At 44.5% G+C, this 24703-nt stretch overlaps 1 protein-coding gene across 4 annotated transcripts in view; it reads left to right on the top strand.

Moving 5' to 3' along the window:
• Nucleotides 1-24703, top strand: part of Slc10a7 (solute carrier family 10 member 7) — a 229270-nt gene that overhangs the window by 52654 nt on the left and 151913 nt on the right. For 3 of the 4 annotated variants that reach the window (XM_052166077.1, XM_052166078.1, XM_052166080.1), the window contains exon 5: nt 23466-23504. In XM_052166077.1, coding sequence (XP_052022037.1) covers nt 23466-23504 — 39 coding nt within the window. Of the gene's footprint in view, nt 1-23465; nt 23505-23914; nt 24624-24703 lie in introns of those variants that run through there. The other variant, XM_052166079.1, reaches the window with a different exon arrangement.

The following is a 24703-nucleotide window of genomic DNA, read 5'->3' as shown; positions in this document are numbered from 1 at the left end:
TTTTTTTTTTTGTCCTCACTTTTGATCTGGGTTTGACATACAGCTTATAGGACTGTCTTGTGGAGTGGGTGAGGTAAGGAAAGCCAAGTCTCTTGGCTTTATGTATTTTTATAGGAGTGGAGTTTTCTTTTTTAAGTATAATATTTTTATTGATTCTTTAAGAATTTCAAAATTGTATTTTGTCCTATTTATTCCCTGCCCCTCCCAGATCCACCCCACCTCCCAACTTCCAGACTTCTGTTGTCTGTCTTTTTAAAATAACCCAGTAAATTCAAGGTGTGCTGCTCATACATTCACAGGTAGATGTGGATTAATCCACTGGGACATGGTTGACTACTGATGGCCACACACTTACTGAGACTCTCTCTCTCAGAAGCATCAGCTGTCAATTGCTCCTCAGTTAGGGATGGACATCTTGAGCTCCTTCTCAGTCCTCTGTGAGTGGAATTTCAGACGCATTGGAATCATTCAGAGTTTGTGGTGTGCATTCATTCTAATGTGGCCTGTGGGAGTTTCTGTTCTGCAGTTACTGGTCTCTACAGTGGAAAGTGTGGAAACTGTTCTTTAACATCTAAAGCGTGGATATGAGAAAGTTTGAGGATTGCATATGACCGGGCATTGTTTTGTACGTCTTGTGTCTTTTCTTACTAACACTCCTGTTGCATGGGATGAACCACACAAGGCACGTGTGCAGGGAGCCTGTGCACACCGGAACTGAGAAGCAGGGGCGGCTACTGTTCTTGCCATCCTGGTTCCCAAATCAGCACCCCTGCTTCCAGTAAGGGAGTCCTGTAGATGTACAAGGAGGATTGTCGACCCTCAAGGTCAGCAAGGCACAAAATCAGGGCCTGTCAAGGGCTTCATAAGCCAATCACAATTATCTATGTCTAGTTCAAAAAAGAGAATCCACAAGATTGCTTTCATTAAAATGTAACTTCACAGCTGGGCAGTGGTGGCGCATGCCTGTAACTCCAGCACTCTGGGAGGCAGAGGCAGGCAGATTTCTGAGTTCGAGGCCAGCCTGGTCTACAGAGTGAGTTCCAGGACAGCCAGGGCTATACAGAGAAACTCTGTCTCGTAAAAAACAAATCCAAAAAAAAAAAAAAACACCCCCCCCCAAAAAATGTAACTTCACACCATTTTAATTCAGTATTGGAAATTTTGTAACTCGTGAGGTTAGCAATCTGAGGCGACTAGAGACTGGAAGCTTGTTCTAAGGGTCTGAGGACGGGTCTAACATGGCGGAGGAGGATGGCTTGTGGGGAGGAAAACGCTGTGCATGCATGCTGGGGTGAGGACCCCTAGCACCTGCATGCAAACCTTGAACATGGATGTGCCCACCTTAAACCCCAGTGCATCGTGTGGGCGTAGGGGTGGTGACAGAGACTGGAGGACCAAGGGAACTTGTCGATCACCCTGTCTAGCTGAAAAATGGCAAGCTCCAGGTTCAGTAAGATACTCTGTCACAAGGGGATAAAGTGGAGGGTGACAGAGCAGAGGACCTGCATCTTCTGGTCTCTGTGAGTACACAGCTGTACACAGCACACATCACACACACACATACACACACACACACACACACACACACACCATACATACACATCATACATCACACACATCGCACATATACATATCTATTACACACATCATATATACACACATACACATCATACGTACACATCATACATCACACACATCGCACATATACATATCTATCACACACATATCATATACACACACATACACATCATACGTCATACAGACGCATACACATCACACATAAACACATACCCATTACACATCTCACACAAACACAATTACACTGTTTTGACTTGAATACCTGGGGTGGAACTCATTCTAAATGGTCCTTTACATCTGTTTCACAGTCCTTTTATGACATATCTGAATTACCTATTTAGTTATATGGCATGGGCATGTGTGTCTATGCCTGGAATATCTACCCATGTATACTTTGTATAAAGTGTGGTTCTATATGTCAGGATCAGTGATCTCCTTGGAATACCTACAGAGGAGCTCTGGTTCAGGAAATCCTTTAGCAGTGACATTGTAAGGACAGAGCCCCCAACATTTGGAGATTATACAAAAAACATACATTGTGAATTCTAGTTGTGTGTGTGTGTGTGTGTGTATGCACGTGTACCCACGTATAGGTATCCTTGGAGGCCAGGAAAGAATGTTGGATCCCCTGAAGCCAGAGTTACATATAGGTGGTTGTGAGCTGCCCATTGTGGGTGCTGGAAACCAAACACAGGTCATCAGCTAGAGCACAGTACGCTTAGCCCTTGAGCCATATTTCTAGTCCCACAGAGTGCTGCCTTAAAACCCCTCACTGTTGGCTGAGTGTGGAGCTCACTGATGTAGTGTTATTGTTAAGGACACTGACTGTTCTTTGAAGGTCCTGAGTTCAAATCCCAGCAACCACATGGTGGCTCACAACCATCCACAAAGAGACCTAACGTCCTCTTCTGGTGCATCTGAAGATAGCTATAGTGTACTTAGATATAATAATAAGTAAATAAGAATAATTTTTTTAAAAAGAGTGAACTTAACGTGTCTACTCTGGTAGGAAAGCACAACCAGGGCAGCTGTGTGAAAACTGTCGGTTAGCAGGAAGCCAGCGGTGGAAGGAAGGAGTTTTTCTTAAACCTAGTTCTGGAAGTGACAACACACAATCTCCAGAATAAAGAGGAAGGTTACCATGGGGAACCTGGACGGAGATGACAACACTCAACCTTTATGATAAAGCCCAACTCTACCTAAGGAACCCACCTCAGGATACCTGCCTTTCAGTAGGATCTTGGGTTTGGCAGAAGGAGCCCCAAATATATAACTTCTTGATAATTCCTTTCAATGTTTACTCATCTGAGGAGAATGCACCTTCTGCAGTGACCACAACTCTGCTTGAGGTGTCTATGGTCTGCAGTTTTCCTTCTAAATAAGGTGTTAACTGTGCAGAATTTGTAGGCTGTGTTTTTGTCTTTACGTGAGTTTTGAAGACAAGTCTTCATTTTACCCTGGAGCCAATAAATTTGGTGTTCCAACACACGTTACCTAGGAATGCCTCTCATGTGTTTGTGGTTCACCAGTTTGTGGAACTGTTCTGAAGGTTGTGGGGCCCGGCTAGCGGAAGCAGGGGACTCGCTGTGGTCCTTTCGGGCTCCTGCAGCACTGGTTCTCACTGTCAGTCGAGGGACTCTTGTGGCCACGATGGGGTGGAACCTCTGAAGCTGTGAGCCAGGTAAGTCCTTCATCTCCTGTGTCGTCCTGTCAGGTGTGGTGAGCAGCGAGACAGACGCCATTGGCAAACTTCACTGAACCTCATGGTGCTGTCTGTAAAATGGAATCATGCTTTAGGGTTATTGTGAGGGTTTAATATAGTAAAGTAACATGTGTCAGGAAACAGGTGTTCTGTGAAGATCAGCGTTTCCATTTTTCTGGGATGCTATTTTGAAGAAATGGCAAAATTAAATAAGTTAATTAAATCACTCAGGACATTTTGTTGTTATTTTCCATGATGATGAGGAGGAGAAGGAGGAGGAGGAAGAGGAAGAAGAGGAGGAGGAGGAAGAGGCAGGGGAGGAGACGTGTTTGTGTTTTTCTGTATAGCCCTGGCTGTCCCAGAACTTGGCCCTGTAAACCAGGCTGGCTTTGAACTTACAGCGATCTACCTACTTCTGCCTCCTGAGGGCTTGGAATTTAATCCATACCCCATCACCACTTGGATTCTATCTTTTAATTTTCAGTTTGGAGACAGCACCTCAGTCCGTAACCTTGGTCTAGATTTTGCTTGGTAGCTCAGGATAACCTCGAACTTGTAGTAGTAGTCCTGGCTCAGTCTCCAGAGTCTTGGGATGATAGACATAGCCACTATACTTGGCTAGAAAAGCATTCTTGGTTCTTAGAGAATTCTGTCGCTTTTAAGACTGATCTGCTGAAGTAGGGAGAAAGATATCAAATTCTGTTTGGTTAACAAACCCCTCGGCGGTGAGTTTTTAAACTGCTGAAGCCAGGTTAAATGGAAACCTGGCGGGGCTGATTCTGGGGGATTGGGGCGAGGCCGTTTGTGTTTGTTTTGTGTCTTGTTTTGTTTCTGTTTTGTTTCGTCTTCTCTCTGTGCTTTATTCTCTCCAGTCTCAGCCCTAGTCCCTTGACTTCCATAATGAAGTCTTCAGTACTATACATTTTTATTAAACATCTTTTTCTGGGCTCCCAATTTGCATTTCAGATACTGTAACAAAATGTATGTGTTTCAAATCTTCACTGTATAATTGCGATTAGAGCGTGTAATCCCAAAAAAGATGTTAATTGCAATTTAAATTCACACTGAATTTAATTAAGTGAGTTGGGGATTAGAAAGGAGATGTAAGGGAGTAGTTAAGGGAATTCATTTTTAAAAGACATCCACATTTTTTTTCTCTAAAAGTTGTAAACCTTTTTCAACTGTAAGATTAGAAAGAGGATGGAGATGCAGGAAGGGAAGTTAAAACAGGTTAAATAACATCTCAGGAAAATCTCTAATTAGCCCTCGATCCGATCTTGACTTCAGCTAACTTGGTAGACATGGAAGGCCAATGTTAACAACCTCATCTATATGCTCCAGAACTCTGTCTCTGCACGTTGACTCACAGTGTCTGATAGAGGCTTCACTTAGCTGCCTACGAACTCTGGAGAGTGAACGGGTGGGCCTTGCACACGGGGGTTTTCAGTTCTTGCAACTTCCTGGCTGAGGTGGGCATTTGGTTTGAAGGAAGATTCTATGGAGACATCACTGTGACCTTGGAAGAACCAGAGGCCACAGAGTGATGGAGGGAAGACGGCCTGGGGCTTACGGTATGGCTGCCAGCATCCATACCAGGCAGCTCGTGACGGTGACTCCAGGGGCAGGGCATGTAGTGCTCTCTTGTTGCCTGTAGGCACATTCATTCACATGCACATATACACACATAGGCACACACATACATGTAATTAAAAATAACTTAAAAAATGTTACACAGCACTATCTTTCAGTGGCTGAGAGAATGAGGAATTCAAGTGAATTATTTGATATTGGATCAAAAATGTTTATTTCAAAAGGCTACCAGAATTTGATTATGCCCATAAACCTTCTTTTGTTTATAAATTTTCTCAGTGGTAACTTTTAAATCATAGTTAAGTTTTTAAGATAGCCCAAACACAATTTCCAAAGAAAAAATAGTATTTTTACTTTCCAGTTATTAGTTTCTTGTGTGTTAATACATAGAAAATTAGAAAGCTCATAAGCCTATTTTCAGTGACTATCCTCATGAATCTGATACACAGATTACTGGGGCAGAGAATATAGGGAGAGAAAGGAAGAGATGGAAAAAAAAGAGAAAGGGGTGAGAATGTGTTAACCGGCCATAGACTACCTAATACTTCGACGGGCTTTATAAACACAAATTTTAATGAATTAGTTAATTGATTGGGATTTGAGTCAGGGCTTTACCATATACTCTGGGCTGACCTTGATCATCCTGCTGCAGGCTCCCAAGTCCTGGGATTACAAATGTAGACCACAGATGATTTAGCAGCAGCTCTAGCAGACTCAGCAGTGGTTTCCTTCTCAAGTCTTTCTCTGTATGTTGCTGTGTGATGGACAGGTGCAGATGGGAAGCCATGCCTTCATTTTGTAAGAAACTGAGCATCCTAAAAACAAATTAAGAACTGGAGCCTCACATCTGGAGCAGACTTCCCCATCTTTTAGAACGAATAGGTTAAAGAGATGCCTTTTCAAAGTGTAAAAGACTTCATTTTAAAGGAAACCAGCACCGTTCTCTGTCTGGGGCTTTTCTTCAAGGTCTGCTGTCAGGCGAGTTCATTTGTGAGTTATCCCCACTAGAAACAGTCAATTTGATAATGACAGAAAAGAGTTCTTTTCTAATAACATCTAATCATTGCTATTTCTATTAATGATTGTTTTTGGACTTAGTTTATATTTTCATATGATGGCACACTCAGGTGCAATTCTGGCTTGGCATCAAGAGGAAGGTTCTCGGCCGTCATTCACTCTCATACAGCACACTGCAATTAAACAAACTAATTCAGTCCACATTCCACAGCGACAGCAGGGCTGGGCTTCATGCTCCTGCTTGGTTCTCCTTTAACATAAAAGCCTGTGCTCCTGTTAATTATCTAGGAAATATATCCAGATCATTTCTCCACTCACTGGTGGACAACCGAGTTTCTAGGTGTGGTCTGTGTGTCCTCATCTCATTATAAACTTGTGAGTTTGTTATTTATAATAAAATTATGACCTTTTTAGCCAAGTCCTTTGCTGGCAACATATTTTCTTAGATTTTTTTATTTTTTTTATTTTTATAGTTGAGAGAGGACTGAACCCCAGGGCCTTAGCGTTGCTTGATCTAAGTCCCCAGCCCTCTTCTTAGATAAGTTTTTAGAAGTGGTATCGTTGGGTCAAGTGGAATATGTGGCATTTTTAAGACTGATGAAGATGCTCCTGCTGGCCTGTCAGAACTAGAAAGGGGCAGCATTGCCTGTCCCCTTCAGTCACAGGCAGAGGGGTTTTTGTTTGTTTTTTTGTTTTTGTTTTTGTTTTCTTGAGACAGGGTTTCTCTGTGTAGCCCTGGCTGTCCTGGAACTCACTCAGTAGACCACGCTGGGCTCAAACTCAGAACTCTGCCTGCCTCTGCCTCCCAACTGCTGGGATTAAAGGCGAGCGCCACCCCTGTCAGCCGACATAGTTCTTTTTAAACATTTTGTAGAAATATTTATTCAATTAACAGTTTTATTCACCCCAGTCCCATTTCTGTCCCCTTCCACTTTCAAGTGTCATCTAGAAGGTGACATGTAAGGCCTTGCTCTATCTCTGTTGCATCACTCTAACTGACCACCCACAGCAGTAACTGAAGTTGCTGGACGAATTGTTGAAGGAGGTCTCTCACCTTGTTACTAATGGATCCCGGAGGTTCTTGGCACTCTGAGCTTGCATAGCACATCTGGGCTGCCGCCTTACAGTGAAGCTCGCTGTAAGCTATCTGCTTAGGCCTTGTATTTTTTTTTTTTAAGAAGTACTTACAGATATAAAATGTTTGACCAGAAGAAAGCCTCAGGTTGTCAGAGTTAGTTATACCCCGCTGTTCAGCTGGGCCTCTTTATTAAATCATCTCCTGGCAGTCCATTAGTTGTGGTGCTACGGCCATTGCACTAAGCTAATATACCCCGAGTCACTAGCAGAAGGACACCCTTAATCAAAATTTGAAGTCGATTTAGTGCTTTGCCATTTGCTGACTAGTGTTTTACTCTTTAGTGTGTCTGTGTGATTTCCTTGCCATGTATTTTTGATATTCATATATATCCTATCTACATAGTCTATTAAGAGTCAGATGAAGATTAATGGCCTGAGGAAAGCCGAGTGTGTGGAAGCTCTTCCTTGTGATGGCAGTCCAGCCACTGTCAGATAGGATGTGCTCTCAAGTCCCGTCCACTCTGGGCTGCTGTCCAGTTAGGAAATGGAGACTTCTTCTACTTTATCCATCAGGATTGCCCTATTATTCCTAGATATAAATGATGCCTTGAAGCTGGGTTTTAAACTCAGCTGTGGTTTATTTGCCTTGTTTTTTTTTTTTTTTCCAGCGGAATTCCAAATTCAGTTTTGTTTGCCTCTACCTCCTCCAATGATTAACAAAGGGTTGAAGAAGTTAGCAATCACCAAGCCTTCTGGCCAGACCCAGCTGTATTTCCTAGGCAACCAATATTCTAGTTTATGATCAGATTACCGGGATGTAAGAGCATTCTCTACAGTCTTTTAGTATTAGCCTCTTAATTGATTAATTAATTAATTTCCCTCCCTCCCATCTCTCCTCCCAGCTCTTCCTCCCCACTGCCCTCCCCCTGGCCCCATCACTCCACATCCCTTTCTCTTCAGGAATGGGGAGGCCTCCCTCCCATGCACATCGTCAGCCTTGACATACCAAGTTGCAGTAAGCTCAGCTGTGATTTGTATAGGACATAAGAAGAATCACTCTGTCTGTTCTCTCTACAAATCAGAGAAGATCCACATTATCAGTGGTACTTCACTATAAAGGAGAAAGTTCATTCAACTAAGTTAACAGAACCAGTGTTTCATAGGCTCTGAAAAGTGTATCCAACTAGTCTTTATTTGAAAAAAAAAAGTAAATTGAAAATTTAATAGTGACCTTAATTTTTATTAATCATTTGGCAAAATCGAAGTCATAATCCTTTGATAATTGCTGACCTGTCTAATGTTTGGGGAAGTAGAGTCTGTGTCCGTGCCCGCGACAGCCGACAGCGGCGGGTGGTTCAGCTCTGTGCCTTTGTCTCCTGTTGGCTTAGGCAGCACAGCCATAAAGACAGACTCAGGAAGGAGACGGCTCTCCTGCTTTCTCCTGGAAAGTGTTGTGCTAGGGCGCTGCAGTGCTGGCTCACAGCAGTGCTGGCTCACAGCAGTGCTGGCTCACAGCAGTGCTGGCTCACGGGATAAAGTGCTTGTGTGCAAGCGGAAGGACCCTCTCTCTCGGATCAAGGGACATAGTGGTGCTCATGTGCGGTGTGTGCAGCGAGATGGAGGCTGAAGTCAGGAGAGGCCCTGGGGAGCACACAAGAGACTCCACTTCACACAGGGCGGAAGGTGAGCGCTGGCGTCTGAGATTGCTCCCTGGCCTTCACACGAGTGGCATGGCTTGCACAAGCTTACACTCACTCATGGGAGTGTACATACATGCACACACACACACACACACACACACACACTTTTTTTTTTTTTTTTTTTTTTGGTTTTTCGAGACAGGGTTTCTCTGTATAGCCCTGGCTGTCCTGGAACTCACTCTGTAGACTAGGCTGGTCTCGAACTCAGAAATCCGCCTGCCTCTGCCTCCCAGAGTGCTGGGACTAAAGGCATGTGCCACCACTGCCCGGCTACACACACACTTTTTTAATTAAGTTGTTCTAATCACTTTTTAAATTTTTTTTAGTGTTGTAGATGGAACTCAGGGCTTCCTGCATTCTAGGCATACACTGTACCACTGAGTTATATCTCAACCTTCTGTCTACTGTTTTGTTTTGTTTTTTAATAATTTTGTATTGCATTGTGTGTGTGTGTGTGTGTGTATGTGTGAGAGAGAGAGGGGGAACCAGGGGGAGAGAGAGAGAGAGGGAGGGAGGGAGGTAGGATGTGCTGGTAGAGGACAACTTTTAGAATTTGTAGGTCTTGGGGATCAAATTCATATCATCAGGCTTGGTAAAAAGCACAGTTCCTCCCATCTGTCCTGCCTGTCCTGTCTGTCCCGTCTGTCGCTTCCGTCCCATCCATCCCGTCCCCTCCTGTCTTTTCCTTACACCACATTGACTTTTTGGATTGCATTCATTTAAGTAAATCCTCTCTCTACTTGTATGTGCACTTAGCACACTACGTGTGTTTCACTTGTGATGCGGATGCAGGAGAACCTTGTAAAGCCGGTAAACATGAACCCTAAGTGTAGAGGTTTGCACTGAAGAGCCGTTGGGGTGTGAGTGCAGGGAAGAAGGCTGGCTTTCTGGGGATCCTTTTTCACCTGCTCTGATGGCTTTTGATTCTTATGCCAGGGAACAGGCACTTTTATAAGTAATAAATCTGGGCTATAGGTTTTATGATATTTTGTAGGAAACCTGGGTTTATATATAACCATCTACCTGGATCTCACAATACTTTTTTGGAAGCTGTTTTAGTTTCCAGTTAATACGCTGGTGTCCCTGCTGATGGAGTGGTTGGACCAAACGGTTCTTCTCCGACTAAGTTTCTGAGGCTTTGTAAGGTGAGCCTGGTGGTTACTTTGCCTTTGGCTCTTTGGTCTAGCCGGCATGTGGCTGAGCAGTGCTCACTTGCAGAAGCTTGTCCTGTCCGCATTGAGGCGTCCTAGTGCTCCTGTCAGAAGCCGGCTCCCATCTCCACGAAAGTGGATTTCCAGAGTGGCTGTGCTGTGCACCTTGGTCGGCAGTCCGCCTGTCCAAGCCGGTTTCCTGTCTCTGACTCAGTATGGCTTCTCAGTGAGTGTCGACTCAGTTCGTGCTCTCTTCCCCTCAAGAAAGTGATGCCTTGGAAGATGAGCGGATACAAATGGAGTCAATTTGTACTAAAAAACAATTTGAGATGATGATGACTCTAGGTTAATACAGAAAGATTTGACAAGTTAATATAGCTCTATAAACTATAGCTCTTAATTTTTTTTATGTACATGTGTGCACATGTGTCTCTATGTGTGCATGTTTGTGTCTATGGGAATACTTATGTAGGTCTGAGTGCGTATGTATACATATGTATACATGCCAGAGGTCAACCTTGGGTGTGATTCTTCACAATGGCTATCTACCTTGTTTTTTGAGACAAGGTCTTGAACTAGGACTTGAGGCCAGGCGGGCCAGCCAGTAACCTGGGAGATGCCTCTCCCTTCCTCCTCCTCCTCCTCCTCCTCCTCCTCCTCCTCCTCCTCCTCCTCCTCCTCCTTCTTCTTCTCCTCCTCCTTAGCTTTGGGATTCTACCCTTGTACCACTCTGCCTGATTCCATGGGTCTGGGGCTTGACCTCAGGTCCCTCTCCTTCCTGCACTGCAAACATTCTCTTGACTGAGCCATCATCCTAAACCAAATTGCTAGTTATAAATTAAGAGCCGGACAGTCATGGCGCACGCCTGTAATCCCAGCACCCTGGGAGGCAGAGGCAGGCGGATTTCTGAGTTCGAGGCCAGCCTGGTCTACAGAGTGAGTTCCAGGACAGCCAGGGCTATACAGAGAAACCCTGTATCGAAAAAACCAAGTCCAAAAAGCCAAAAAACAAAACAAAACAAAACAAAAATAAATTAAAATTTTGGTGTTTTATAGGTTTTAGAATCCAAGTTCTATACCTTTTCCTTGTTTTTATATTACTTAGAAATAGTATTTTTATTCATTTCAATGTTAAACTATTCCTTGTTGGTATATGTTGTTTTGTATGTAGATTTTATGCTCTGCAATATGAAAACTACACTTAACTTTTTCTGTGGGGAGTAGGGGTTACATTTATGAATGCGTGCCTTGTTTCACCCTTTCTAGCCTATGTGCCTTTATTTCCTTGTCGTGTATTATTTCCCAGCTAGAACTTTCAGGCAAGGTAAAAATCAAGCCAGATTAGGAAGGAGAATTTCAAGTTTATCACTGCATGAACAAAAATACACACAGGCTTATGTAGGCACCCAGAGAATCAGAACATTAGACACACAGAGGCACACAATTGCAGGTTGTCCATTACAGTTAAAATGGGAGAGTTATTTTATTTTCGCCATGGCTGGACTTCAGACCAGAGGATTCTGTAGAGCAGAGGTTTGCCAGCATTTTTTACCCAGTTTTTGAAGGCAGTGTAAATTTCATTCATGATTATCAGAGGCATTTAAAATGCAAACCCAAGTTAAGTTCCACATCTCTTTATAAATTAAGCAAAGTTAGCAATGTCATTTTGTGGCATAGCTGGGTCCTTCTCTCGGGACTTTTATTCCTGGTCTTCCTGTTGTCTAACAAGGGTCAGAGAGAAACAGAGTGAGACTACACACCGTTCGTTGCAGGGCTGGTTTTGGAGCATTCAACCTTCCTTCTACCTTTGAGTTATGTTTAGCTGTTCCCTGCTCATAATGATACATACCCTCACCAGACAGAGACAATTCATAAGTATTGTAGTTTTCCAAGCTGTGTGTATACATATGCATATTTGTCTGCTTGTGGGCACACATACATATAGTTGCACATTCACATATGTGTGAGGTTAGAGACTGAAACTGGGTGTCTTTCCTGATGGATTTTCATCTTATTTGCAAGGCAGAGGTTCTCACTGAACCCAGAGAGTACAGCTTACCCTGGAGATCCTCCCTGTCAGGTCCTGGGATTACAGAGGTCTTTGCCATTCCCTCCTGCCTCTCAGGCACGGACCGAGGCTCCACCTCTGGTTCTTGGGCTTATACACTAAGGGGATTATCTGCCCAACCACCTCACCAGTCTCTAGTTTTCTGAGTTTGTAACTGTAAATATGTGTATCTCACTCTGTGTCTCAAGCTGCTCTTGAACTTTTGATCTTCCTGCCTCAGACTTCTGAGTGCTAAGACTACAGGCAAGTTCCACTATGTTGATCTTGGATTTTGACAGATAGTTTTGAAATGACCACATTAAAAAAACAAAAACAAAAAACAAAAAAACATTGATAAAGTGAGTTGCCTCGATTGAATTTTCAAATCATAAACCAGTTGTCTATTTCCAAAGTAGAACCCCACTGCACAATGAAGTAATTCTGCATAGTCCCAGGATCTAATAATTCAAATTATATAAGGGCCTTTGTGCTTATCTGTGCGCATGAGAATTATTATTTTCTGCTTTTCATATGATGCTTCAGATGGCTTTGGTATCAGGCTAATGTTGTTCTTATAAGATGATTTTCCAGAATCTTTTATTGTTTAAATGAATCTTCACGAAATTAATATTTGTGCTTTAAGTGTTACATTAGGGGCTGGTGAGATGGGTCAACAGGTAAAGATACTAGCTGCCTAGACTTGAGTTCCATCCCCCAGGCCTACGGGGTAGAAGAGGAGAACAGTGACACATAGCTTGTCTTCTACATCCCATATTGCACCATGGAGTGTGTACACATGTGCACACATATGCACACACATAAATCTAAAACCTTTTAAAATGTTGTATTAGGGCCACATACAGATGCTCTTTCCTCTTGAGAGCCAGTTCATCTGTTACCACTCAAGACTTGGATGGCGACAATGAGGAGCCCCTCATGAAAAAATCATCTCCGATACATATGTCAGGAAAGAGAAGAGCTCGGTATTGAAAATGTCATTTCTAACGTATATTCTAAGTCTGAAACTCCAGAAGAACTGCTCCAGCTGCTGACTCTGAAGAGCGTGAAGGGTGGACAGGCCTTGTTGTTAGTGCCGTCGGTCGGTGGGTGGTACCCCGGGCCTGGATTGGATGGCCTGCGTCGCAGCCCCGAGGCTCTCCACTGCATTATTTCCCTGAAGATGGTGGGAAAGCTCGTTAATTGCTAATGAAAAGGTGATGAGAGCTATTGCTGAGGGATTGATCCACTGCCCTAATCAATGGACAGGAACAGAAATTCCAGAGTCGAGTAGCTGGAGTCTAAAACTTGTAAGAAACACTAGATTGCTTTGACAGAGGTTGTCACTTCCGTTTTGTGGACGCCCTTCTACACAGAGTGCCAGGGGAGTTTGTGGGCCAGATTTCCTCCTGTGTGCAGAGGGCTTTGTCCATGGTTGGCATTGAATACAGCATCCATTAATTGATCAGAGAAATGCTAGTTGTGTGCCACTAGGAGATATTGAGACGACCCGTAAGGAAAGTGGGGTTCTTCGTGGCCAGATTTTCTTAACCCTTTAAAGTCATCGACTTTGTTTTAGACTGTCATTCTTAACTGTGACTCTGTAGGCTATTGACTTTCTGTGTTCAAAAATACAAAATCAGCTGAACAAATTTGTGTTGTACAGATGAATACGTAGAGGGATATTTGGTTTATTTCTTTTTGTGGATTTCGAATAAGATTAAGAAAAATCAAACTTCAAGGAGTATCAGGAAATTGGTATATCAAAAAATGTCAAGTACTATGTCACAATCTAGCTGATTTCTGTTCAGCTACATTCTAGAAAATATATGCGCTTATTATGTTATAAGCAAAGCAAATTTTCTGTGTTTTGAGTGGAAGACTTGGTATGCTAGTTTGCACCCACAGTTTATCTCTCAGTAGGGATGGTTCAGTGAAGATAGCCAGGTAGTTCGTTCCCTGTGATACTGTCTTCAGTCCATTCAGCTTTAGCCAGACATTGACTGAGCACCTCCGGCGTATACACACTGTTGTACTATGTTTGCTCAAAGGTTAGCAAGTAAGCCTCTAAGACTCTTCAGTATGCTTAATAGCTAACATTTAGTTCATGTTTTTCCCCTTTATTAACTATATTGGCAATACAAAAACCTTAAAAATCAAGGGACAGCACGGAGGAGGAGATGTTTATTATCCCATTCTCCGGCATAGCCACAAACACTTTAATACATTGGTCTCTGCATATTTATTTACCTGTTTGTAATTTAAATATAAAGCTGCTGTCTATGGATGTTGTTTAAGCTGGCCAGTGTGGCAGAGGGCAGCAAAATGGCTGCACCAGACTTTCCTTCTGGCCCTGCTATCTCCATGACCTTGGGATGGACCTCTCTTCTCTCTGGAGTCTGATTTCTTCCTAGTCAAGAGCTTGCCAGTGGACCTAAGGATCCTGCCCACTAGAATATTCTGATTCCATTGAAACTGAGATTTCATGAGGAAGTCACATGCATCTGGATGCTAAAGGACATTTGCAAGTCTTCCTCTAGGCTGCAGTGACATTTTATTTTATTATTGAGTCCCAGTTTCACTTAAAGTAACTGCTTCTCCCAGAACTGAAACCAAAGCCTGAATTAGTGGATCTGTTTGAGTTGATAAATGTTCTGAGGAAAACGTGAAAAGGATCCTTTTAAGCTGACTGAAAACAACCGCAGAATCTGCACTGGTATTTTATGAAAAAAGCAGCCAAGGAGCAAAGCACTGTAGCTGTTATTTGATTCTTTTTGCACCTCAAGAAAATTGATTTTGCCCTCTGTCTCTGGCCCTGTGCTCATCGTGAGAGTCGATTGGTATGCAAGGGCTGTTGCATATCGGGCACCCGAGCGAGCGAGCGAGCGAGCGAGCGAGCGAGCAAGAGCTCTGGAAGTGTTAAAAGGCATCTGGCTGTCTTGGAAGGGTCAGTTTGCACATAAAACGTTGTTGTTGTTGAACAGTTAAATGTCCTTTTACTTTTACCATTTTGTGCTAAGACTTTTTTTCTTATGCATTTTAACAGTTATTTAAGAGTCCCCATGTGCTTAGAAAAGAATCTGAATATATGTGCCTTAAAAAAAGAATCAGCCTGGTACAAACAATGTGGACTATTCCATCAATACCATCAAAGGACTAGGAGCTGGAGTTGGAACAATATGTAAAAATACAGCTTGTGAAAGATTTCCTTTATTAACTGTCATCATCCACAGAATATATGTTCAAATAAACGTTGTGTAATAACTAAATTTGAGATTAATAGGCCCCTTAAGAAACAGCGAAGTCATTGAGAGTAGTCACTGACAAATAGGCTGCAAGCCGGCGCCACGCACATATTGTCCTGCTTACGTGCTCTCCCTGGTGTCATTGCCATTCGTCACCGTCGGCTGACTCGGCCTCATTAAAACATGCCAGCACAAAAGCAACTTAATTTCCTTAAGAGAAGAGGACACCTGATTCAATTTAGTGCCCAGAAACAGGAACTTGCATCTTTTTTCCCCCCATGCCTGAATTGGGAGGAATGGATACAAACAAGAACAGCCACACTGTTTCCCTCAAGATAAAGGCTGTACAGAACAGATCGTGCCACCACTATGGAGAAGTGGACCTGGAGAGATTAGAAAGAATTACCATTTACTCCTGGAACAACAACTTGATAACAAGCATTTACTCTCAAGTAGGATACATAGCAACATTTATAAAAGTAGTAATTGTGTTAATTCCAGCAGTGGTTTTTAGACTAAAAACTGAAGTGTTCCAAACTGAGTCTTTCTTTAAAGCATTGGTGAATGCTTTATAACCAGTGAAGCTGTTTCTTCCTGTGTACCGTTTGTTTAAAAGCTGTTTTATTCCTAAGGGCATAAAAGTAGTTTTTAACTGTCTCTCTCAATCTCTCCCCACCCCCACCCCCAGAGAGGACAGCTGCCCCTAGAGAAGGGCCTTTTTGTGAGGTTATGCAGGTTGCTTGGTGTTAGCTCCTGGGTCATCTGTGTAGGATGCATATCAAATGGGTAGGTGACATTCCGCCATCTTGTTTAAGAGTAAATTTTACATTCTAATTGTTTTTCTTGAGATTGGCTGGTCAGATCAATCACCATAGAGTTTTAGGACTCCATAGCTCTCAATGTCATAAATCTCCAGCAATGGGCTGCTGGGCTGCCAGTAAAAGTATGGCAAGTTTGTTTGTTTGTTTGTTTGTTTGTTTGTTTGTTTGTTTCATTTAGAATGTGTATGCTTGTGTGTGTGTGCATATGTGTGTGTGTATGTGTGTGTGTGTGTGAGAGAGAGAGAGAGAGAGAGAAAGAGAGACAGAGACAGAGGGTGGACTTTGCCAGGTCTGAGTCCCCAGAAACTCAGGGCACACACCTGGATAGTAGGCTAGTTCTTGGCCCTGAACTCATGCCACACTTCCCACATAAAGAAATGTGACCTGTGGTCACATGGACACAGAGCAGAGTTCTCCATACTAATGAGGTCCCTAGATGCCCTGAGGGTTTAGCCAGTAAGTTCCTCCTTGCTCACTACAAAAGGTTCTTAATCTCTGGTCCACCCTGAGAAGTTTGTACACATACATTTTCCACAATGATCAACAAGGACTGTCTCCTCCATCAAGAACCACCTTTGGGAGCATGGAGAGCTCGACTGCAGAGCTGCAGCTCAAGTGTCCCTTAGAAGGCCCGTCTGTGCCCCCAGACAACTGCCATGCTTGCTTCCCTGATGAGCTAAGCTGGAGCTCCCAGTCCTGGCCCCACACTAGACGCCCTCTCAGCTCTTGGGCCTCCAACGGTCCTGGCCTCGGTCAGCCCTGTGGACCCCCAACACTTCACTCCCAACTCCTCTGTGCTGCCCCAGTGGCAACTGGGTGGCCAGGGACTCGGAATACCAGTTTCGGCTTCCCATATCTTGGACTGCGTCTTCTCACCCCGAGAGGTGTCTCTGTGCTTCCGGAAGCCCAGCACCTGGGTAAGTGCAGTCAAGGTCCCAGTGTTTCACCTCCCCAGCAGCTATGCTCAGCAGTAGGGTAGAATGAGGACCACACATGTGTGGGTGCGTGTGAACTCCCTGTGTGGAAGTCAGAGGACGACCTGTGGGAGTTGCTTCTCTCCTTCTACGGTATGGTTTCCAGAGGGCAAACTCAGGTTGTCATGGTCTGCAGCAAGTAAGTCTCCTTGCTGACCTGTCTTGCCCAGCTCCCCAGTTTTGACTTTGTCTCTACATTCCTCCCACTCCTCATTGATCAGCAGAGTTATCGAACTGAGTAGAGGCGGGGTGGGAGAGCGCCTGGTTGCTTTTGTTGATCTGCTCGAGTCATGGCATAGAGGCTTCCAGAGGCATTTTTTGAGAAGGAAGGGCATAGCTATTATAGGAAGTCTAAGGTCAGGCTCTGGAGATCAGAGGTCCTAGGTAGTGAGTGACAGGGTCCCATATCTGTGGTAATGTTTGGCATCTCTGAGAAAAATACCATCCAGAACCTTTTGCAATCCCCTCAGGCCGTTGTGGTGTGCTTAAGCTTCCTGTTTTCCATCTCTTTTCTTTTCCTTTTTACTCATTTGGAAAAAAAAAACAGTGACTTTTTTCTTTTCTTTTTTCCTTTTTCTTTTCTTTTTTCTTTTCTTTTTTCTTTTTTTCTCTTCTTTTTTCTTTTTTCTTTCTTTCTTTTTTTTTTTAACCATTAAGGAGCAAAACCTGAGAGTCTGTTAGATCAGCCAGTGCATGCAGTGAAGAGTGTTTCCAGGTGGGCAATGCTGGTCACACACTGCTCTTTCTTGCCTCAGTATGCAATAGCTATAGAAGTTATGCTGAGCTCAGCAGGCTTAGGTCGGCCTCATCCTTCCCAGGCGATCATCCTTCCTAGGCGATAGCCGCCATCTTCCTGCCACATCCTTCCTAGGCGATAGCCGCCATCTTCCCTTTCCTGTTGTCTTCCCATCACAGTAAGGAGCAGCTTTGGCCAAGGACCACAGACACACATCTGTTCTGCTGTGGAGAGACACGGGAGCCTAGAATCACCGCATCTAATCCCCTAGTGCCTCAGATCCTGCTTGTCCATCTCGGGGCAGCATGAGTCACAGGGTGCCTGCGGCTGCAGCAGGCCTTGCGTCACTGGTCACTCTTCCACAGGTGCAGGGTTTGTTACCCGCCTCTGGTTTGTCCCTCAGCACACACCCACCCTTAGCAGCAGAGTCCGGCCTTACCACTGGGGACACGGCTGCGTCCGCTCCTAGGCTTGACCACGCTGCTGTGGCCTGACTCCTGCGTGTCTAGAATCTGTTTCATTTTGGTTTTGCTAAATGTCTCGTGATCTGCTTCAGCCCTCCATTGAAGGGAAGAATTGTAAAATCTGAGGTAGTTCACTTAGCGTCCCTGGACAGCTGCTCCGTCACTTCTCTCAGTGGCTTGCTTAGCAGCTTGGATTTGCTCATTGTTCCTGAACACCCTGAGGCTCTTTACACTTCCGAATCTCCTCCCCCAGCCCTGATCCTTTCGGTGTGGTCTCCCAAAGCGAGTCCAGAACAAAGGCCATGTTCGGAGGCATCACTTTGGCTCTCGCAGCTTTGAGATGACCCACACCATCACAGAACTAAAGCGTCCCTGGTTCCAGCCCCCACCCTTTCCCCTTGCCCTCGCCTTGTGGTCGTCTGTTCTAAGCAGCTTCCCATCTTCTAGACAGAAGGCAAGTCCACGAGTCTGCCTCACTCCTTCCTTGCTCGGCCACTCGGGTCTAAAGTGCACATGGTTCCGTTTCTAAGAGTTCTCACGGCTGTGCCCTCTGCTCCTTTGCATGGAGTGTGGTCCACCAAGTCACCCGACAGAAGAAAGCGCTGCTCACTTCGGTTCTGTGCAGCTTTTATTGCTTCCCTTGTTGTTTGCTTGTAAATGCCTCCCTTACCCCCAACTCGAGAAGGGCGGGGAGGACAGATGCGCCTTCCCTGCAGAAGGAAGAAGAAATCTAGGCATGGCTTCCGGGACTTTTCACCTGATATTCTTCCCTGTGGTTTCCAGTCTTAATCCAGACTGCAGTTTGACATCTTTTTGGCCCAGTTTGACATCTTTTTGCAGGTGGTGAGATTGAGTTTGGGCTCTGACCTCTGAGCACTTTCCACATATGCTCTCTACCTTCGAGCATTATTAGGAATTTAGGACAGCCACAAACCTCCTTTTAACATCTTAGAAACATGTCCTTGTACTGTAATCCAGAGCAGGCTATTCAGCATCAAAAGCCAGGAGCTTCTCAAATTACTTGCACTAAATGATTCTTGTTTAATGTAAGTGGTGGTTTTCACTTTTGTATTTAGTATACGTACAAGGGAACAACAGAAGGACTACTTCCAAGATAGACTTTGGTATGGTATCATGAGAAGACTTGATGCGCAGCAGTGTTCGCATGTTAAAGGCGACTAGACATGTTTCTGGAAGTCCAGCGTGTAAAAGCTGGGCGACCTCTGCACTCGCGGCATCCGTGAGCTTCAGACTTTCCATATGGCAGAGCTTGACAGCATTCCACTCAGTAACGGAAAGGACTGCATCTATGGCTAAAAAGCTCCCTGCCCCAATTGTTTCCAGGTTTAAGGAAATTTATTTTCAATGATTACAGATAGGTTATAATGAAAGTTGAATTTTACCAAGTAACTTAATAAAGTCATGTTACATAATATGTCATAGAAATCAATACACTACCTTATTAGACACACTGAAAGCAACACACGCATATGCGCACACACATACATACAGAGAGAGAAAGTTGAGTGTGTGTGTGTGTGTGTGTGTGTTTGAGAGAGAGAGAGAGAGAGAGAGAGAGAGAGAGAGAGAGAGAGAGAGAGAGAGAGGAGGAACAGGAAAGGTCTGAGGTCCCAGTAATATTTGTATCTCCCTGGTGATCCACCTTCCTGGCAGTATGTTCTGTGTCCTAAAGGCCCTGTCAGCTGGAGACCAGGCTTTAGTAAGGAGAACTCAGAAGAACGTCAGGATTCCAAGCGCAACAGTAGCCAGTGCAGTGCTACAAACCCAGATTCTCCGGGTCAGAGCAGACCACCTTCCAAGTGCAACAGTAGCCAGTGTTGTGCTACAAACCCAGAGTCTCGGGTCAGAGCAGACCACCTTCCAAGTGCAACAGTAGCCAGTGCTGTGCTACAAACCCAGATTCTCCGGGTCAGAGCAGACCACCTTCCAAGTGCAACAGTAGCCAGTGCAGTGCTACAGACCCAGAGTCTCCGGGTCAGAGCAGACCACCTTCCAAGTGCAACAGTAGCCAGTGCTGTGCTACAAACCCGGGGTCTTGGGTTCAGAACAGACCACCTTCCAAGCACAACAGTAGCCAGTGCTGTTGGGGTTTTGTCTAAGCTCTACCCCACACCTACCTGGCAATAGCCAGGTATGCCCCACCCCAGAGATCTGGCCCACTATAAGAGGGGCTACTTGCTCCTCCTCTCCCTCTTTTGCTCTCCGCTCTCCCACACTCTTTCACCCCTCTGCCCCTGGGGCTCTTTCCCCCCCTCCACGTGGTCATGGCCTGCCTCCCCTCTCTCTATTCTCTCTCTCTCTCTCTCTCTCTCTCTCTCTCTCTCTCTCTCTCTCTCTCTTCTCCCCTTCCTTCCCGCCCGCTACCCCTTCCTTATCTTAAATAAAGCCCACGTGGAACTATCTGGTCTAGCATGTCTCATTGCGGCTCATGGTTCCACTGCGTCCGTGGTGCGGTGCCCGTGGTGCGCACGTGTGAGCACGGCGAGCAGTGGCAGCCGCAACGCAGCGAGCAGACAGGAGGTTCGAGCGAGCTCGAGCGCAGAAACCAATGCAGAAACCAACAAGTGCAGTGCTACAGACCCAGAGTCTCAGGCTCAGAACAGACCACCTTCCAAGTGCAACAGTAGCCAGTGCAGTACTACAAACCCAGAGTCTCCGGGTCAGAGCAGGCTGCCTATGGCAGCTCATGTCTGTTTCAGTTCATGAATCTTGTGTTTTCTTTAAAGATTTATGAGGCATCAGATCCAGTTTCCTGGGTCTGTCAATCCTTGGATTCTGTCAGACATGTAAGACAGCAAGTAGACAAGCTTAGGAGAGGTGGATTTTGGAATTTCAGGACACCTTATTTGTTTCTTTAATTCTGTGAGCATGTTCAGTTCATGCTTAAGATGAACTTCATCACACTGCTTCCTTAGGAGGCCTTTGCCTACAGTGGGGCAGGGGCACGTGTGAGCAGAGGCACAAGTGTGATGGGTGTCATTGCAGAGAGAAGCTCAGTGTCCCAGCGGCTGGCAGGGTTTGTTAAGGACACCTATGAGTGTCCTGCATATATGCTATTGTGTGTAGGGGTGCTGGCTCACTGGAAACTTGCAAGAGTAGTTCGTGAGCTGATTTGTTAAGATAACTGTGAGTTGCTGAAGTCCTATCCATCCCTTTGATGGGGGAATTAATCATTTTAGGTCAGAGAGCAATGATGTAGGAAATATTGTGATATCATGAATTTGGGGAAATCCTGCGTAGTATTATGGGGTAGGGAAGGAAACAGGGAGCTCTGTGTAGGGAATGCCTTGTACACTTTGTGAAGGGGCTGGATATCCCTCCCCACATCAGCGAACACTCACGTCATAAACAATAAACTATATAAATGACAGTCTCCAAAACTCTCAAAATGATAATTCCCTCCTGTACTACTGCTGTACAGTTGGGCCCAGTGGGCTCAGTGTCTAACTTCACCTGGTCTTTGGAGCAAGCAAAACTCTAAACCAATCATTTCATAAAAGCTGTTGGCTTACTGCCTTGGGGGTAACCCAAAAGAAAATTCAGATCCATCTATGCAATCTGAACACAGTCAAAGAGATGTCTAAGACATCCCATCATGGCACCCCGGTTGTCTCAGCCTATCCCCACAAAATAGTACTAATGGTTGGGTCACAGAGGCAAACTGGAGATTGGGTCCTTAAGTTTCCTTCCGTGTGAAGTTTAACTTCTGAGTTCTACCTCTAGTAACTTCTTGTTTACACTTGACATCTGGTAAAAGGGTCTGAGAATGATTTGGAAGGCTGTGCTCTGGAGGAAAGCACCGTTTCTTTCTTTGAGAAGGCTAAATCTGTCTTGAGCACAGACTATTGTCGCCGTGTAGAGACTGTTTGTTGGAAGTACATGCATTCAGGAAGGAGGCCAGTAGTCCCTGTTGTTCTGACCACAGGTCATTTGTGTCCCTCTTACTTTTCTCTATGTAGAACTTTCCTGGAATTGTCCATAGTGCGATTCTAGGATGATGCTAAAATATGTTGCTGCAGATGATGCTTGCCATCTGTGATATTTTATGTAGCTGAATCTTTCCTCTTCCTCATCTCTCCCAGTACAACACGGGCGCCATATGCCACTGCCCCTGTCAGGAAGCAAAGGTGTCCCTGGTCTGTGCTTGTTGTCTCTGCTCCTGCCACAGAGGAGCTGGGGTCCAGTGCCATCTTTTATTGATAGGACCAGCAAGGGAGAAATCTAATGAAATTATCAAAGCTTTGAATTAATTATGAAGTGGCATCAGAGAGCCAAGCTCTCTGGAGCCAGCGGCCTCATTACACATTCACTCACATTGCGCCCTGGTCAGGAGCAGAAGCACTCTCAGCTACAGCTTAGCGAGCTCTGGACTTCAGTCAAACTTCCCAATCCGCCGCCCTTTCTCCACTGTGGCAGTGTCCATAACAATTACCTGGTTAAAGGAAGCAGCTCTGGGCTGGCTGGGCGTTTGAACAGGTTTGCTCTACCTTTTTTTTTTTTTTTTTGTCTTTTGCCCAGTTTTAGTTTTGTTTTTCTCCTTCCTTCCCTCCCTCCCTCCCTCCCTTCCTCCCTCTCTTCCTTCCTTCCTTCCTTCCTTCCTTCCTTCCTTCCTTCCTTCCTCCCTCCCTCCCTCCCTCCCTACCTTTTCTTTTCTCTCCCATTTTCTTTCATCAGATGATGTACACGTTTTCCCCATTCTGAGTAATGTGAAAAGCCGTCAGGACGTAGCTCGTAGGACGTAGCTCGTAGCTTTGTGGAACACAGGGGCTGACTTAGTTGACAGGTGTAGAGCTTCTCCATGTATTCGAGGATGCTTTGGTAAGCTGAACCGATTGCTTTTTTCTTTCATTGGGGAACCAATTGCATGTTTCCTTCTTGTTTCTAACTCTGAAATGATTAGCATGACAGAAGTTCTCCTGGTCTCAACAGCCCAGTCCTTGGTACTGTAGTACCAAGTGTAGAACAATAGATGTCACCTAGTGGTGACATTAGTGGTGATTAGTGCTTGTCTTACCGGCTTATTAATATGCACTGTTACATATAAACCAACCCCCTGTTTTCATAGTACTAGCAGCGAAATCAGTGCCAGGTTTGATTTACTATTGGGGATGGTTCTTTAGGACGTCATAAAGTTTTGAAGCATCTCCTGATGAGCTTTTTCCTGCCTGCTTCTGAGACCGTTATTGAGGAGTTCCCGAGCTGCAGCCATCTGTCTTGGTAAACTCCAGGGCACTAGCCAGCTTTGCCAGCAGTGACTGAGGCGCAGCAGTGGGGAGGGAGAAGGGACCCCGGCCCGGTTTCTGCTTGCTTTCACTGAGCTGCTCTCCCATGTATTTTCTCCACAGGCAGCTGCAATATTTAATTCGGCATTTGGAAGTTTTTTGGTGAGTACTCATGGTTTTAATTTTTCTTAAGATGTTGCCTTACACAAATGATTTAGGAAGAGCCGAACTTCGTTCACTCTTAGTTAAATATAAAAGTTTTGGGATCTTTACATGCACCCTGACTTACACCCTGAGGAGAATTAGTAAGTCAGACAAGTGACTCTTCTCCTACAGTGTATTTGGGAGGCTCAGGTTTAATTGTCCATTAATGGATCCAGGGAAATCAACAAAAATGCCGTGTGTGTCCTTATAGAGTTATGTCAATATATTGATCACTTAATGAGCTCCTTTTGATGATTATTATTTTGTGTCACGGCACAGAGGATTTTGAAAAGGAAACATGACCCAGCTGGTCAGAAAGGGAATGCTAACGTATGGCTCCTCATTTATTTTCTACATGTCCCTGTCAGAGAAGCTACCCACAGTCGTGGCGATATCTGAGAAATCTTTGTGGAGCAATGACAGCAACAACAGCACTGATGTGAGGATATAATTCATGTGTAAGCTGCAAGGAAATATAGTTTTTTAAAAAGGTATTGAGATATAAAGTATACATAAAATGATTCAAAAGTAGCTCCACCTTTATAAGCAGGACCACTGTAATTCCAAGGCGATTATTTCAGCATTTAATTACTTTTAAAATAAGTTATTGCAATATTTGATTTATGTTGTAAAAGAATGAAGAAACAGTTATTATTATCTAATAATACCGCTTATACTGTCAAATTTGCTAAATTCTCAAAAATGAATCAAAATATTTGATTTAGGTGCACAACTCATTTATAGGCCTTTAGTCTAGTGACTTACAAATAAATGACTAGGAATCAAACCAGTGCACTGTAAACTGGCTTCTGAGTCCAGGACGTGTGCTTATTGTTCTATATGTCACGTGTTCCTGAATTGTATGCAGTAAAGGAGAGTTCAGCTTTCAAACGCATTGTTAAGCTAGCGCTAGTTCCATAGAATGCCACGGCTTCTGGGGCGTCTGGAGCCTCCCGCCTTTCACACGCTGCTCGTTCTGTCCCTCACAGTGCTGGAGTGCGTCTCCTTCAGACAGATGCTGTTTTGGGTTTTGTTATTGTTTTGTCTGTTTGCTTTTGATGCTATATTTTTATTGTGCTTAAAAGCAAAGTAATAAAGTCTATTGAAAAATAACCTTTTGGCCAGATATGGTAGCTATGGCTATAAGCCAAGCACTT

The sequence above is a fragment of the Apodemus sylvaticus genome, chromosome 21 (genome assembly GCF_947179515.1).
Source record: "Apodemus sylvaticus chromosome 21, mApoSyl1.1, whole genome shotgun sequence".
In the NCBI taxonomy this organism is placed as follows: Eukaryota; Metazoa; Chordata; class Mammalia; order Rodentia; family Muridae; genus Apodemus; species Apodemus sylvaticus.
The sequence above is the reverse complement of the archived record's forward strand: the minus strand, read 5'-3'. Positions and strand labels throughout refer to the sequence as shown.